Source organism: Saccostrea echinata, unplaced genomic scaffold (genome assembly GCF_033153115.1).
Source record: "Saccostrea echinata isolate AGI-Se365-2 ecotype Australia unplaced genomic scaffold, CSIRO_AGI_Sech_v1 ptg000016l, whole genome shotgun sequence".
NCBI lineage: Eukaryota > Metazoa > Mollusca > Bivalvia > Ostreida > Ostreidae > Saccostrea > Saccostrea echinata.
The window spans coordinates 29,097,523-29,110,000 of record NW_026889765.1 but is presented as its reverse complement, the minus strand read 5'-3'; the positions used below and the strand labels follow the sequence as shown (position 1 = coordinate 29,110,000).

General features: G+C 33.7%; 1 protein-coding gene across 1 annotated transcript in view; it reads left to right on the top strand.

Annotated features, from left to right (window-relative positions):
• The window catches only part of LOC133188300 (A disintegrin and metalloproteinase with thrombospondin motifs 18-like), a 13,621-nt gene extending 1,212 nt beyond the window's left edge, over window positions 1–12,409 (top strand). Inside the window, exons 2-20 of the mRNA XM_061323670.1 lie at window positions 68–212; window positions 3,022–3,203; window positions 3,465–3,551; window positions 4,420–4,523; window positions 4,914–5,039; window positions 5,246–5,362; window positions 5,646–5,731; window positions 6,080–6,159; window positions 6,252–6,356; window positions 7,371–7,528; window positions 7,737–7,806; window positions 8,523–8,658; window positions 8,807–8,985; window positions 9,775–9,892; window positions 10,891–10,980; window positions 11,401–11,570; window positions 11,664–11,727; window positions 11,841–11,909; window positions 12,235–12,409. Of these exons, the coding sequence (XP_061179654.1) occupies window positions 68–212; window positions 3,022–3,203; window positions 3,465–3,551; window positions 4,420–4,523; window positions 4,914–5,039; window positions 5,246–5,362; window positions 5,646–5,731; window positions 6,080–6,159; window positions 6,252–6,356; window positions 7,371–7,528; window positions 7,737–7,806; window positions 8,523–8,658; window positions 8,807–8,985; window positions 9,775–9,892; window positions 10,891–10,980; window positions 11,401–11,570; window positions 11,664–11,727; window positions 11,841–11,909; window positions 12,235–12,389 (2,241 nt within the window). The 3' untranslated portion in view covers window positions 12,390–12,409. The remainder of the gene's footprint in view (window positions 1–67; window positions 213–3,021; window positions 3,204–3,464; window positions 3,552–4,419; window positions 4,524–4,913; window positions 5,040–5,245; window positions 5,363–5,645; window positions 5,732–6,079; window positions 6,160–6,251; window positions 6,357–7,370; window positions 7,529–7,736; window positions 7,807–8,522; window positions 8,659–8,806; window positions 8,986–9,774; window positions 9,893–10,890; window positions 10,981–11,400; window positions 11,571–11,663; window positions 11,728–11,840; window positions 11,910–12,234) is intronic.
• Window positions 12,410–12,478: the final 69 nt, after the last annotated feature.

The following is a 12,478-nucleotide window of genomic DNA, read 5'->3' as shown; positions in this document are numbered from 1 at the left end:
AATCTGTAAATATATGCAATAATTTATTACTTGAAAATTCAGTAAACAAAATCAGACTTAATTTAAGGAAGGAAGATTAACTACAAAGACTGGAGACTTCCATGTTAAACAACTCCCACCAGTCTACAACAAGCAATACAATTTCTCAGACAGTGAAACTGTTCTTGTTATTGCTAAAGAAAAACCACGGAAAAACACAGAGAAAAAGGAAGGTACGTATAAATATTATACATGTAGCAATACATGTTTACATGTACAATAAAAAAAGTTGTTTTTTTAGTTTTGTTACATCATACCCTGCTATTTTACTTCAAAAAGGAAATTTAAGTTTAAGAATTGATTTATGAATAAAATTGCATGTACGTTACTAATATAATTCTTAATCACAAAAGAGTCCAGTCTTGCATTCTACCATACTTCCAGTTGAAGTATCACCTTTTATTTCTTACATATGTCCACCAAGTATTGCTATAAAACTTTTTGATTACAAAAAACACTACAGTGCCTAGATGTCAGACATCTGAAACATACGAGTAATCATCCTGTGTGTTCATGTTCTTCTCTCTACAACTATAGTCCTGCTGGACACGTCATTACTGCATGGTGACGTGAATATAGTTAATAATGATGACCTTAAATCACTTATTTTAAAAGGGCTAAAATTTAGGGAACCCGGATCTTTCAAATGGCGACAAAATTTCATAAATATTATGAATTCTGTCAAAGATAATGCCGAAAGATGGATCAAATATAAAGAAGATCTTGACACTGTCAGAATGGATTAAAAGTATAAGATGGATGTTGAAATCTCATCTAAAACGCTTAATGGACAATATGAAAACTACTAATATCCCTTCTTCTGTAATAATTCAGAAGTGAAATTAGAAAGGATATATTACTTGATCAATATTTACATCTAACAAGACAGCTATCAACATATTTGTATTACTTATACAACTGCATTTTAGATGAGCAAGAGGTAATCCAACTTATCCAGTTCCCTTTTTAGTAGAAAATTCTTCAAATGAAAAAAAGTGAAGATAACGATAAGTGATCGACCTAACAAATATCTACAAACAATACAAGTCTGTGAACAGAGCATAAAACACGGGCCCCTAGAAATTCTAGATGAGATCCAGTGCTTAGGGGTATCTATTGAGTTGACATATGGATGAAAATAAGTATTCTTAATTGATAAAAAGATCGTCGACATACCAAATGTCGAGTTGAAGGCCAAAGCACAAGTAATATCTTCTTCTCACGTAGAAGTTTTTGATAAATTCTGCTTCATAGGGATATAAAAACCGATCGGCTAATAAAGGAGCACAATTAGTGCCTATCGCATTCCAACAGTTTGTTGGAAGACCTGGTCTCCAGAGACTATATAAATGATGTCAATGAGAAACTCCAGCATCCATTTTATACCGACTTCGAATTCAGCCTTGTCTGCTGGGACCATAATATTTTGTTCATGTAGTCTTTCTAATTCTTTTATCACCTCCAATTTAGTGAAAACGGAAGGATATATGATTCGAATATTGCCTTTTAACTTTATAATAGGATTCTATAAACTGTATTTCTAAAATGCAATAGAATGAAGTTCTGTCGCCAACAGAAAGACCGGGGCTCCCTGTATTTGGGACCTTTTATGTCTTCATTTTCAACTTTACTAAAATCACTATAGCTAGTAATGACGTGTCCAGGGGAACTGTAGTTGCAAGAAGCAGAAGAGCGCAAACACTTAAGTGGATTTTGTTTTAGATGTTCAGTTTCTAACCACTTTAAGATTTGTTTATAATTGAAAAGTTTGGAAGCAATAGTTTTGGAATATTCATGTATCTGTAGGAAATGCAAGGTTTAGACGACAACTTCAAAATCACATGTCAGTTTTAAATATTTCTAATTTTTCCAACAATCAAATTCATTTGAATTACCGTATCTAAACTGGATTTTTAAACTTTATAAAATTCCTTACAAAGATACATAGTGGGTTTTAGTAAATCTTCTACCAAGCCTCTTTCTTTACTCCTCACGAATATATTAACGGCACTGAAGGAGAAACTTAAGAAATACTGTACAACATACTCAGTATTCGAGAAGTGGTGTTAAATATTTAAACATGGATACTTAAAAACTGAAAATTTGAAATAGAAAACTTTACCAAAATTAAATAGTCATCGAAACGTAAGACTTTTCAACACTTTATACAACCATTTCCCACGATAAATGAAATACCAGGCTTTTCGACATCATAGAAAAATGTTTCTTCTATAAAAATGGAACTGGTAAATACATACAATGTACTTTGTCATTGGTCGTCTGCAAACTTATTTTGTTAATGTGATTCTACTCATACGTAATCCGGAGCTGTTATTAAAAAGATGCTTGGGTTTCTCATTGACAAATATTTTCAGTTTCATTACACCTGGTCCTCCAACAATATGATAAAATTCCCTTCGATACTATTTGTGCCCTGTTATAATGAAACAGAATTTGTCCAGAAACTTCGGCTTTAAAAGAAGATCTAGAGGACTCTTGATGTGGCTTCGACATATAACAGAGACGTCAATTAACAACATTCATTTTGTTCATACGTTGATTCAATATTTCCCCCTTGAACTCGAAATAAAAGATACCATAGAGACTGACACATCTGTTTTATCTTTGGATATTTTACTAGAGAAAGACATTGATAGCAAACTAACAACTAAACTTTATGACAAACTTGATGTCTTTAACTTTTCTATCGTCAACCTCCCTTATATATGTAGCAATATACCTGCATAAGGTGTTTATGTCTCCCAATTTTCTACGGATTTTTCTGTTTACCCGATCATAACAAGGGGCACATGGCGGATGTGACCGTCGACAGGGATGCTTATTCCTCCTTGGTACCTGATCCCGCCTTTATTTCCATGGTCAGTGTTGGCACTGCTCACAATTTGTATTGTTTAGATGGACTTTGAGCATGCTCACTCTTCGTTGTTTTCACATTTCATGTACCTGATTTGAAATTTTTAGGCGACCACATCTCACTGCTGAATGACCACATAAGGAAACTGACAAAGGATAACAAACGATCTGCTCCCTCCAGGCACGTAGTGGTAGAAATGGCTGTGTACACAGACAGCGAGTACACCAAAAAGTTTCCCTCCAAGGACACCGCAAAAAGAATTGAACTGATGATATTGAAGTATAATGGGGTAAAAACATAGAATTATTCGATTTTAAACTTACTTTTTGTACATTTACTTGGGCATGAATATTGATCACTTTTGATTAAAGAGTATAGATACGTGTATCTTATTATGTACATTATTTTGTATTTCAATTCTGTGGTCTATTGTCAGGGATACATGTAGTTGCTGGATTTTTCTGGTTCAATTTACATAGATTTTATTTTTCCTTTATACTTGCTTTCATATTTTCTTCATTTCATTTTTAAAACGAAATATTATTTTCAGGTACAAATGGAATGGTCCCGCTATAGTGAACTTCATTATGACGTCAGAATTCAAATTAAATATATCGGATTTTTGGAGACAAACCCGGTAATTCCACCCAATATTATGCTAAATTTTTGAACCACACAAAAATAATTTTGTCTAGAGATTATCTCTAAAATCACTCAATATATTTTTTCAAATTTAAGACATTTGTCAAAATTAGTTATGACTTTGCTTTGATTTTTAAGGTTTCATTGAACATAACTTGCATTTCGGGTGTACATTAAAGTTAAAATAAGTTAATGAGAAACCAGTAAAAACAAACATTGTGACTGTCTTCCTATTTACAGAAGACAGAAATACTTTGACTTTTTCTCTTAAACCTTTTTATTTCAAATGTTTTTATCTACGATAAATTTACAGAAGGTAGAGATATCTTTTCTTGTAATACATTTTATCTGAAATGTTTTAATTGAAGATTAATTTACATAAGGCATAAATACGTGTTCTCTTAAAATGTTTTATTTGAAATGTTTTTATTTTAGATAAATGTTTAGTCAAATTTGAACTCAGAACAGAGATTCTTTTGTTTTGAACATATTTTATTGATTAAATCAAAAGGATTGGAAACAAGTTCTCAAATAGAGATTCGTGTACTAATAATGATTTGGAAAAAATTGAGAACACACACGTGCTACTGTTTTCAAAAAATATATTTCCAAACCTTTAGTTTTCAAAAATAGAGACATAAGTAGCCATCAAACACAAGCATGTTTATAACGATAATAAACAGACAACTATATGTAACATTGCCAGGAGTGAAAACTTTTAATTAATAAAATATCATTCTTAAATACACATTCTTATTGTTCGTTGAAAAATTTGCCCTCCGATTTCAATTTTGACTCACCTTGAATCTTAATGTTATGATGATTAAGTGTCAAATCTTAACAATGTTGTATGGATTTTTTAGTCGTTTTACAAAATGTCCACCACCATTAGTCAGTCCCTGAGTACTTTCTGCACTGGAATGAGAAACAACCCTATTCCTTATGACCTTATCTTTCTTCACACAGGGTGAGTGATTCAATTCTAAGATTGTATGAATGTGAAGGACATTAGAAATTCATTTAAAAATAAAATTCTGAATTCATAATACTTTTTTTTTTACCAATTAAAGACACACAAACACTTTCACAAGAACTTTACATTTATGAGGCGTTGTTTATGAATTTTTGAGGTACATGTACTTTCTAATTTCCAAAAAGTATTAATCCCTTTTTGATATAAGAAAATACCCTCAAAATACTAACACACCCCTCATATACCTGATGAAAGGAAAAGAACAATATGCAAACCATTTTACTTCTATATTGTGTCTTTATATATGGTCAATATCTAAACTAAAGGTGCCGGGGAATACCATGTATTTTATTCTATAAAAATATTTTTTCCTTCTTAAAATAGGATGAATACTGATGTTGTCGGGAGATCGTATCAGTCCAGTGCCTGTAATCGTTATTTCCGCTGTGGTGTGGAGAGTTCTGGTTCAATATTTGAATACAAATCAACGGCTCATGAAATTGGCCACAGGTAATTTAACAAATATTAAAGCATAATTATTTTTGTAATATTTAAGAACAACCTTGGGTGCTTTAAAAAAAAAAGTGCATAAATTTTTTATGTGATTAAAAAAAAATGTATTGAATGCAGGCTCTTTTCTAAAAGAAAAAAACCACCAATTGTTTCATAAAAAAGTGAGATTAAGGTACTAAGGTATCTTTTCAATATCGTACCAGTCTTGGAATGTACCACGATAACATTAGAGGATGCACCGGAAATGACGTAGGTCTCATGGGAGGATATGGAGCTGGGTGGAGTTCATGTAGTATCAATGATTTAAATACATTTTTACAGTAAGTCATCAAAATAAAATCTTTTGCCCAATTTGTTATTCTGATTAATTTTTTGAAAATGTTTTATAAAAGAAAACATACATTCAAAACATCGTCTGTTTTTTGTCAGAAGTATAGTAAGTAAGAGACGTAAAATAATGGATTTGAATTTTTTGTATACAAAGAAGGTCTTAGCTCTGAGAAAGGAAAAATCCATGTATTAAAAAGTCAATACTTAGTGTAACGAGTATTAATCATGGTGTAAAGTATTACTGTATTTTTCATCCTGATGTATTATACATAGAAGTAGCCGCGCTCAGTGTTTGTTTCGTGAAGACGTTGCAGTAAGAGGGATCATACAATACAGTCCGCTGAGGCCTGTTTTATTGGGTATAACGCATAATCTACTTAAACGTAAAAAAAGAAAACTCCCTTCGCATTACCTCAACCCACAATATTATAAGGGCAGTATTTTGTCATCAGTGATTTTGATTTGTCCTTCTGACTGTCTATGTATTTTTGTCTCTACGCAAATATAATTTCTGAAGAGCCGAGAATTGGCATCATAAAACCTTATGGAAAATTTGGGACAATTGAGAAAACAAATAGATTTTGAAGATTCGCATTCTAAAAAATATTCCACTCAAAGATATTCTGAAATGTATTAAATCTGAAATGAGTTATTAAATACTTGGCGGTATATTGTGTAATACATGCATGTCACATATTGGTTTCCAGGTCAACTGTACAGTCCAGACGAAGTATGCGAAAAGCTGTACGGTCCTAACTTCCATTTCCGTACATTTCCTTATCTCGGGGTAAGTAAAACCAATTTAATTTTTTTTTAATGAACTTTCTTGAACTTTGTTGAAAAAATAAAATCTATTTGTGTTTATTGTTTCCATAGTAGAACTGTGAACAGTACAGCTGTGTAAATTACAACAATGGCAGACATTTTGGAGAGATGTTTTCACAATGGAAAGAAATCCCAGGTTCATACTGCGGAGACGGAAAGGTAAATAAATACTGTTTAAACTATACTTAAATACTGTTGAACTTTTTGTAAGATATGCAGACCAATAATTGCACAAAGGACAAATTATAGTTTCGGACTTTGTTTTCGTAGGTGAAATAAAATTGAAATATAAACTGTTCTAATACTGTTATTTCAACGACCATGGTATGAATTGCTTAATACAGCCATTCCAGGCTTTTTGACATCTATGACAATTGCTTCAATAATAAAAATTAAACTCGGAAATTTTCATATGGTGTGATTTGTCATTTATAAAACTATTTTGTTAAAATTCAAAAATTCATCCTGATTCTATTTACAAGTACCCAGAAGTTTAAATTATTCAAGAAGATGCTGGAGTTCCTCATTGACAATATCTATGCAGTCTTTGGAGATTATAGGTCTTCCAACGAACTATTGGAACTGGTTGTGTTTCTTTATTGGCTGATTCTTATGAAGCAGAATTTATCCCCACCCAATCCCTAAAAAAAAATCTACATGAGAAGAAGAAATCTCTTGCTGTGGCCATCAGTTCGACATTTAGAATAAATCGATGACGTTTATCAATTAAAAGTTACTTTTATACACATATCGACTCGATATAATCCCAGTGAACTCGAAATTAAAGACGCCACACAGTCCGCCACGTCTGTTATTAGACGTTTTCTTGACTAGGGATGTTAATGGTCAACTGACATCTAAACTATATGACAAACAGATCTGATTTCATTTTTTTTCAAGTTACAAAAAAGGCCAAAACTGACTAAACGTGCACACATGGTGTTTCAGTAGGAATTAACGATTATAAATTAAATGCTGCAGATGTTGAATTTGACCTACATTTTACAGATGAATGATCAGGTTAAAGCCTTTTAAGGAATGTTTTATGATATGGTATTCAAAATTTAATCCGCACAACAAATAGACTTGTTCATTTGCCACATGGGTCATAAGAGGATAGTTCTATAAAACTATCACTTCTGACAGTAACTCCGAGTTTTTTTTCTTTGGCAGGTGTGTTTCAATCAGAGGTGTGTTACCTTTGCTGCCGCCAGACAGACACCGGGCGTGGTCAGACATGGGGGGTGGGGACCATGGACACGCTGGTACCCCTGCTCACAGAGCTGTGGGTCGGGACTTACAGTTAGAAGACGATTATGTAACAATCCAAGGTTTGTATCTTTATCTCTTTATAAGACATTAAATTTCCCTACAAAAGGAGCTCTTTCAAGAAATATGAATTTCCTTTTACAAGGGAATTTTTTTTTTTAAAATTGCAATGTGTGTCCTCGTTTTTTAATGGGCGAGAGACAGACAGATATACAAACTGTGAGCAGAAAAGCTCAAGACTTTAAACACTAACTGTATTATTCTACGTAGCCCACTCAACTACCCAGGTTGTAATGGCGGTGATGCTGAAGGATACGAAGCTAGGATATGCAATTCTCAGGTTTGTGAAAAACATGAAAGCTATTATTTGAAACAAAACAAACCCACGCCTATCATCTTTCATTATCGCTGGTAAACTTTTCAGTTTGAGGAGGTGTGTGAAATACTTTATCTGAATAAAATCGCGTTTAAAACAGAACTAGTATCTTCCTCCATCTGTATCACAGAGAAGGACGACGTGTCTTACATAATTTATCAGTTCCATAGTTGCGATATTGTAAGTGAATGGTTAATTGGACACTCGAAAATGAAGCTGAACCAAGAAGGCTTCTTTTCCCGATTAAGCACAGATTTTGATATACATAATTTATTCCAAGGTATTATATCAAATATGTATGGACTTTTCATTGACAAAAAAGCTATCACCTTCTAAATTCTACAAACCTTTTTATTGGGGTTGACTTCGAAAACAATGAATGGAAAAGCTAGAAATTTTAATAATTGAATTAGGCCTATATTAAAAAAAAAATGTATTTTTTGCTCTCAATACGATGATATAGGAAATAACAAGCGCCCTTTGAAAGTTGATAACTGTACTCCTCGGGTAGCTTAATCCTCGTAGGCCTCAAACTTTGCATATACAATATCGCAACTTTTAAACCAAGAAAAATTGCACTGCGTGTTAAAAAGAATATAAAGTAGGATCTTAATGACCATTACTTTGATTATCATTTAGCAGGATGAGTTGCATACAAACCTGTTAATTATTATTTTTAGCCCTGTCCAGGTGATAGTTTAAACACAGACACTCTCATAAAGCAAAGGGCATCGGAAACATGCGCCAGAATGTTGCAAAACAACGTAATTAATTCCACCCTGTACACTGCAGTTGGGAGCCTTTATAATTCCCATGGTAAAAACATTTAATGTAAAATCAAGATATACGACGCTTAGGTACATGTACTAGGGAGAATCAAGGAAACAAGATCTGGATATCTTTAAAAATTCCCTGAAGATTTTGATTCAGGTTAGTTCTGATTCAGAATTTTTTTCTCCTGTAGCTCATGGAGTATGTGAAGTTTCCTGTGCCTCTGTGTCGGGGTATAAGACTCCGACATTTACCAGGTTCGGCTTGATGCCACAAGGAACCCCGTGTCCTGAGATTCTGAACAAGATGGACAGAAATGGCTGGCCTAGAAGGCAAGGTTACAGTGCAAGGTGTTTGGATGGATACTGCCAGGTACTAGTTGTTTATTTTGTCTATTAAAATGTATAAATGATATTTCACTATGCAGGTGTATGTCAAAGAAATGTAACTTAATGATTGGCCACAACCACAACCTATCAGACCATCTTCAAAATAATATCTGTTTGCCCTCTCCCGACTCAGGGTAAAAAAAATTGTGTCAGTAGGTAGGTTGGGAATTTTTTTTTCCAAGAAAATTTCAAAATACGTATTGACAGGATGAGAAAATCCAGGAATAAAAAAAATTCGTTTCCCAGAGGTTTAAAAAAGTTTTGCGTCGCGCCATTTCTAGGCAGTCGGTCGGGAGAGGGCAAACAAACATTTTTTTTGAAGATGGTCTTAGTAAGTCATATTATTCTCTCTCTCTCTCTCTCGAATATAATGGGAATGGGACCGCCGACCCCTTCTTTTCACCCCAAAAAATGCCTAAGGCCTTATAACTGCAGAGCTGCATAGATGTATCAATTTGCCGAATTTGAGTTTTGTTATTACAAGGAAGTATATTTCCACTTGACAGGTTGCATTTTATATTAATACCGTAGATCACTACATTTTCGCGACACCTCATTTTCGCGAGATAGCTATTTAGTATTTATAAACGAGACAAAATTTTCACGAACTGAAGTTAATGTTGTATATATTCCTTAATAATACAATAAAAGGCGAAAATGAATTTTTCGCAGCAAACTATCTCTCGTATTTACGCAAAAATAAAGTTCTCGCGAATGAAAAAGTGATCTACATTTCAGTTTGAAATTTGTTGCACACTGGTGTAATTTTCAGCTATTTGGTTGTGATGGTGTATTCAATGGAGGTACCTTTGATGGGTGTGGTGTTTGTAATGGGGACGAGACAACATGTGACGTAGTGGAAGGGACGTTTACCGAGTTGTCTACCAGAGGTATCATAATGATGTCATCATAAGATGACGAAGTACATATTGTCCTCTGCAACAATATGTACTTATCCTCACTTCATATTCAGTTTTTATGAGATTGCATGTTCACCAAATCAATGTTTTTTTTCGCACAATTGTCATTTTTAACTCAAATGAAGCTGCAATGAAAGGCTACAGTTAATATATAAGTTGCTTTTTGGAGAGGGAGATTAACATGATTAAGTCTCTCTTTCTCTCTCTTTTGTAAAATAATAAAAACGATACTTTTGGTGTCAAAAATATGCAATCATTCTCCGTAAATTTGTCGCCGACAGCAATAGGTGGAGATATGTAACTTAAAGGTAAAATTTGCCGCCCATTTATCAGGGACAAAAAATGCTAATTTCGGCATTTTTGTCGCCGGTGCAATCTAATTAAAATTAGATCTTTGATCCGCTCCAACTAGATCGCTACACTTTGTGTAGCGATCTAGTTGGAGCGGATCAAAGATCTAATTTTAATTAGATTGGTCGCCGGTGCCAGTATGTATACCAATGGACGACAATATCAGATATGTCCACTGAATGTAGGTGCATGTACGTATTGTCACTGGCGACAAATATGTACAGGGCGACAAAATTGTACCGTCATAAGGAGCAGCTATTTGGCTTACTGTGATTAAAAGCTCAGTCAGAGTTTTAGCTTTGCACTATTCTAAGAATAAAGAGAAAAGAAAAGCCCATGCGCCACAACTACCATAGACCAATTGTACAGTCCTGACAAAGTATGCGAAATACTGTAGGTCCTAACTTAATTTCATTTCTTAATGATATCACATTGAAATAGGGTGTGGTTCTTCATTTGAACAAACACCCAAGTATTTGGTTGACAACAGATAGATGGACGCTTCGATAATTATTAATAGCTCACTTGACCCTTGGAAGAAAAAAAAATCAATACATGTACGTTTTTAAAATTTGAATTTGAAACCTGTCTGTTTTGTATTTGATGGTCACTCTTAGGTTCCCGGAAAGTAATTGCTGAGATTCCTGTTGGGGCATATAACATACAGTTTTGGTTCGACTACACATCGATGAAACAAAACTTCCTAGGTAAGATTGATATAGTTGTGAACTTTGGAGTGAGCAACATATTAAAAACTTCAGTATACCTGAGATAGTAACTTTATAAATGTAATTATATGAAAAATCGCGATCATCCCTTTTGTGTGCTCATCAAAAAAGTGCAAGATGTAATATATTTAGATATGATTATTTTAATTATTTCAATTTTTGGCCAGTGTAAATCCATATTAAAAAACAAAAATCAAAACGTGGTCTTTTACTTAAGGAATTCACAAAGATTTTGTATTTGGTTCGCAGTAATGCCTCCTTTTCCAGACAAAGATTTTATATTTGGTTCGCAGGAATGCCTCCTTTTCCGGGAGTTTACATCTATTTTCAAATTGATAATTATTAGTACTAGTCAGCTAATAAAATACACTGATGCTCTAACCTTTGTCATTGTTCTAGAAATCTACACTAAAGACGGAGCAGTGGTTCTGGCTAGTATGATCGGGAGCAGCTGGATCTTTCAAACGGGAGACAACCCTGTCACTTTTGCTGGTGCCTACTGGAACTATTTCTTCCATGATCAGTTTCTTTACACAACGGGACCAATAAATGAGCCAGCGATTATCAAGGTTATCCGAACTTATTTCTTTTTGAAAAAAAAAAATCATGCTTTTCATACACAAGTGCAAGATGTAATACTTCAGTGACATTTACCATTTCAGATTTTCCAAAATAAAGATTTCAATAATACAGGCATTCATTATGCCTATTCTCTTCCAAAGTCTGGTGAGTTCATGTTAAATATTTCTACAGGAAACTGAAATATACAGTTGTTGGTTACAATACCTTTTGTTGGTTGTCATACTAAGCACTTTTTCCTCAAGTTAAGACTTGTCAAGGACAGTGTGCTAATGGAGGTACATTTAACACAAACACTTGCTCCTGTGACTGTCCTAGGGGATTTTACGGTGAGTCAATCTACATATCAACTTACACTGTACTTCCAAGTCATTCTTTTAGACAGGATTTCAAAATCATTTTAATGCAGCCAAAAATTTCATCCATGTGCAAAAACAGTTTTGTAGTCTTTTGAGAGGACATTATATATACACTTCAAGATTAAATTATGTAGCGATCTATGTGAGCAGATCAAACGATCCGATTTTAACAGATTGGTTATACCACATAAGGATAAGAACTGTTCAGAAGTCTCTCTAAAAGCTTTATTACACTTTTTGTAGGATCTTGTCACCTGTATTTTACTTTGTATTTGATCAACTTTCTTATAATTAGGAAATGACTGCACGAGTCACTGTAACACCTACTGCTACAATGGAGCAACAGTTAATCAGTCCAACTGTGCATGTCAGTGTAAGGCCCACCAGACCGGAAGTAATTGTAAATGTGAATCCGGATATACGGGAATAAACTGCAGAAAGCATGCATAACAAAAACAATGTCTTATTTTGTTCATATCTACCATTCTTTTCCAATAAACTAAATGCTTTATGATTTTGTAAGGTTGATGCGTAAATTC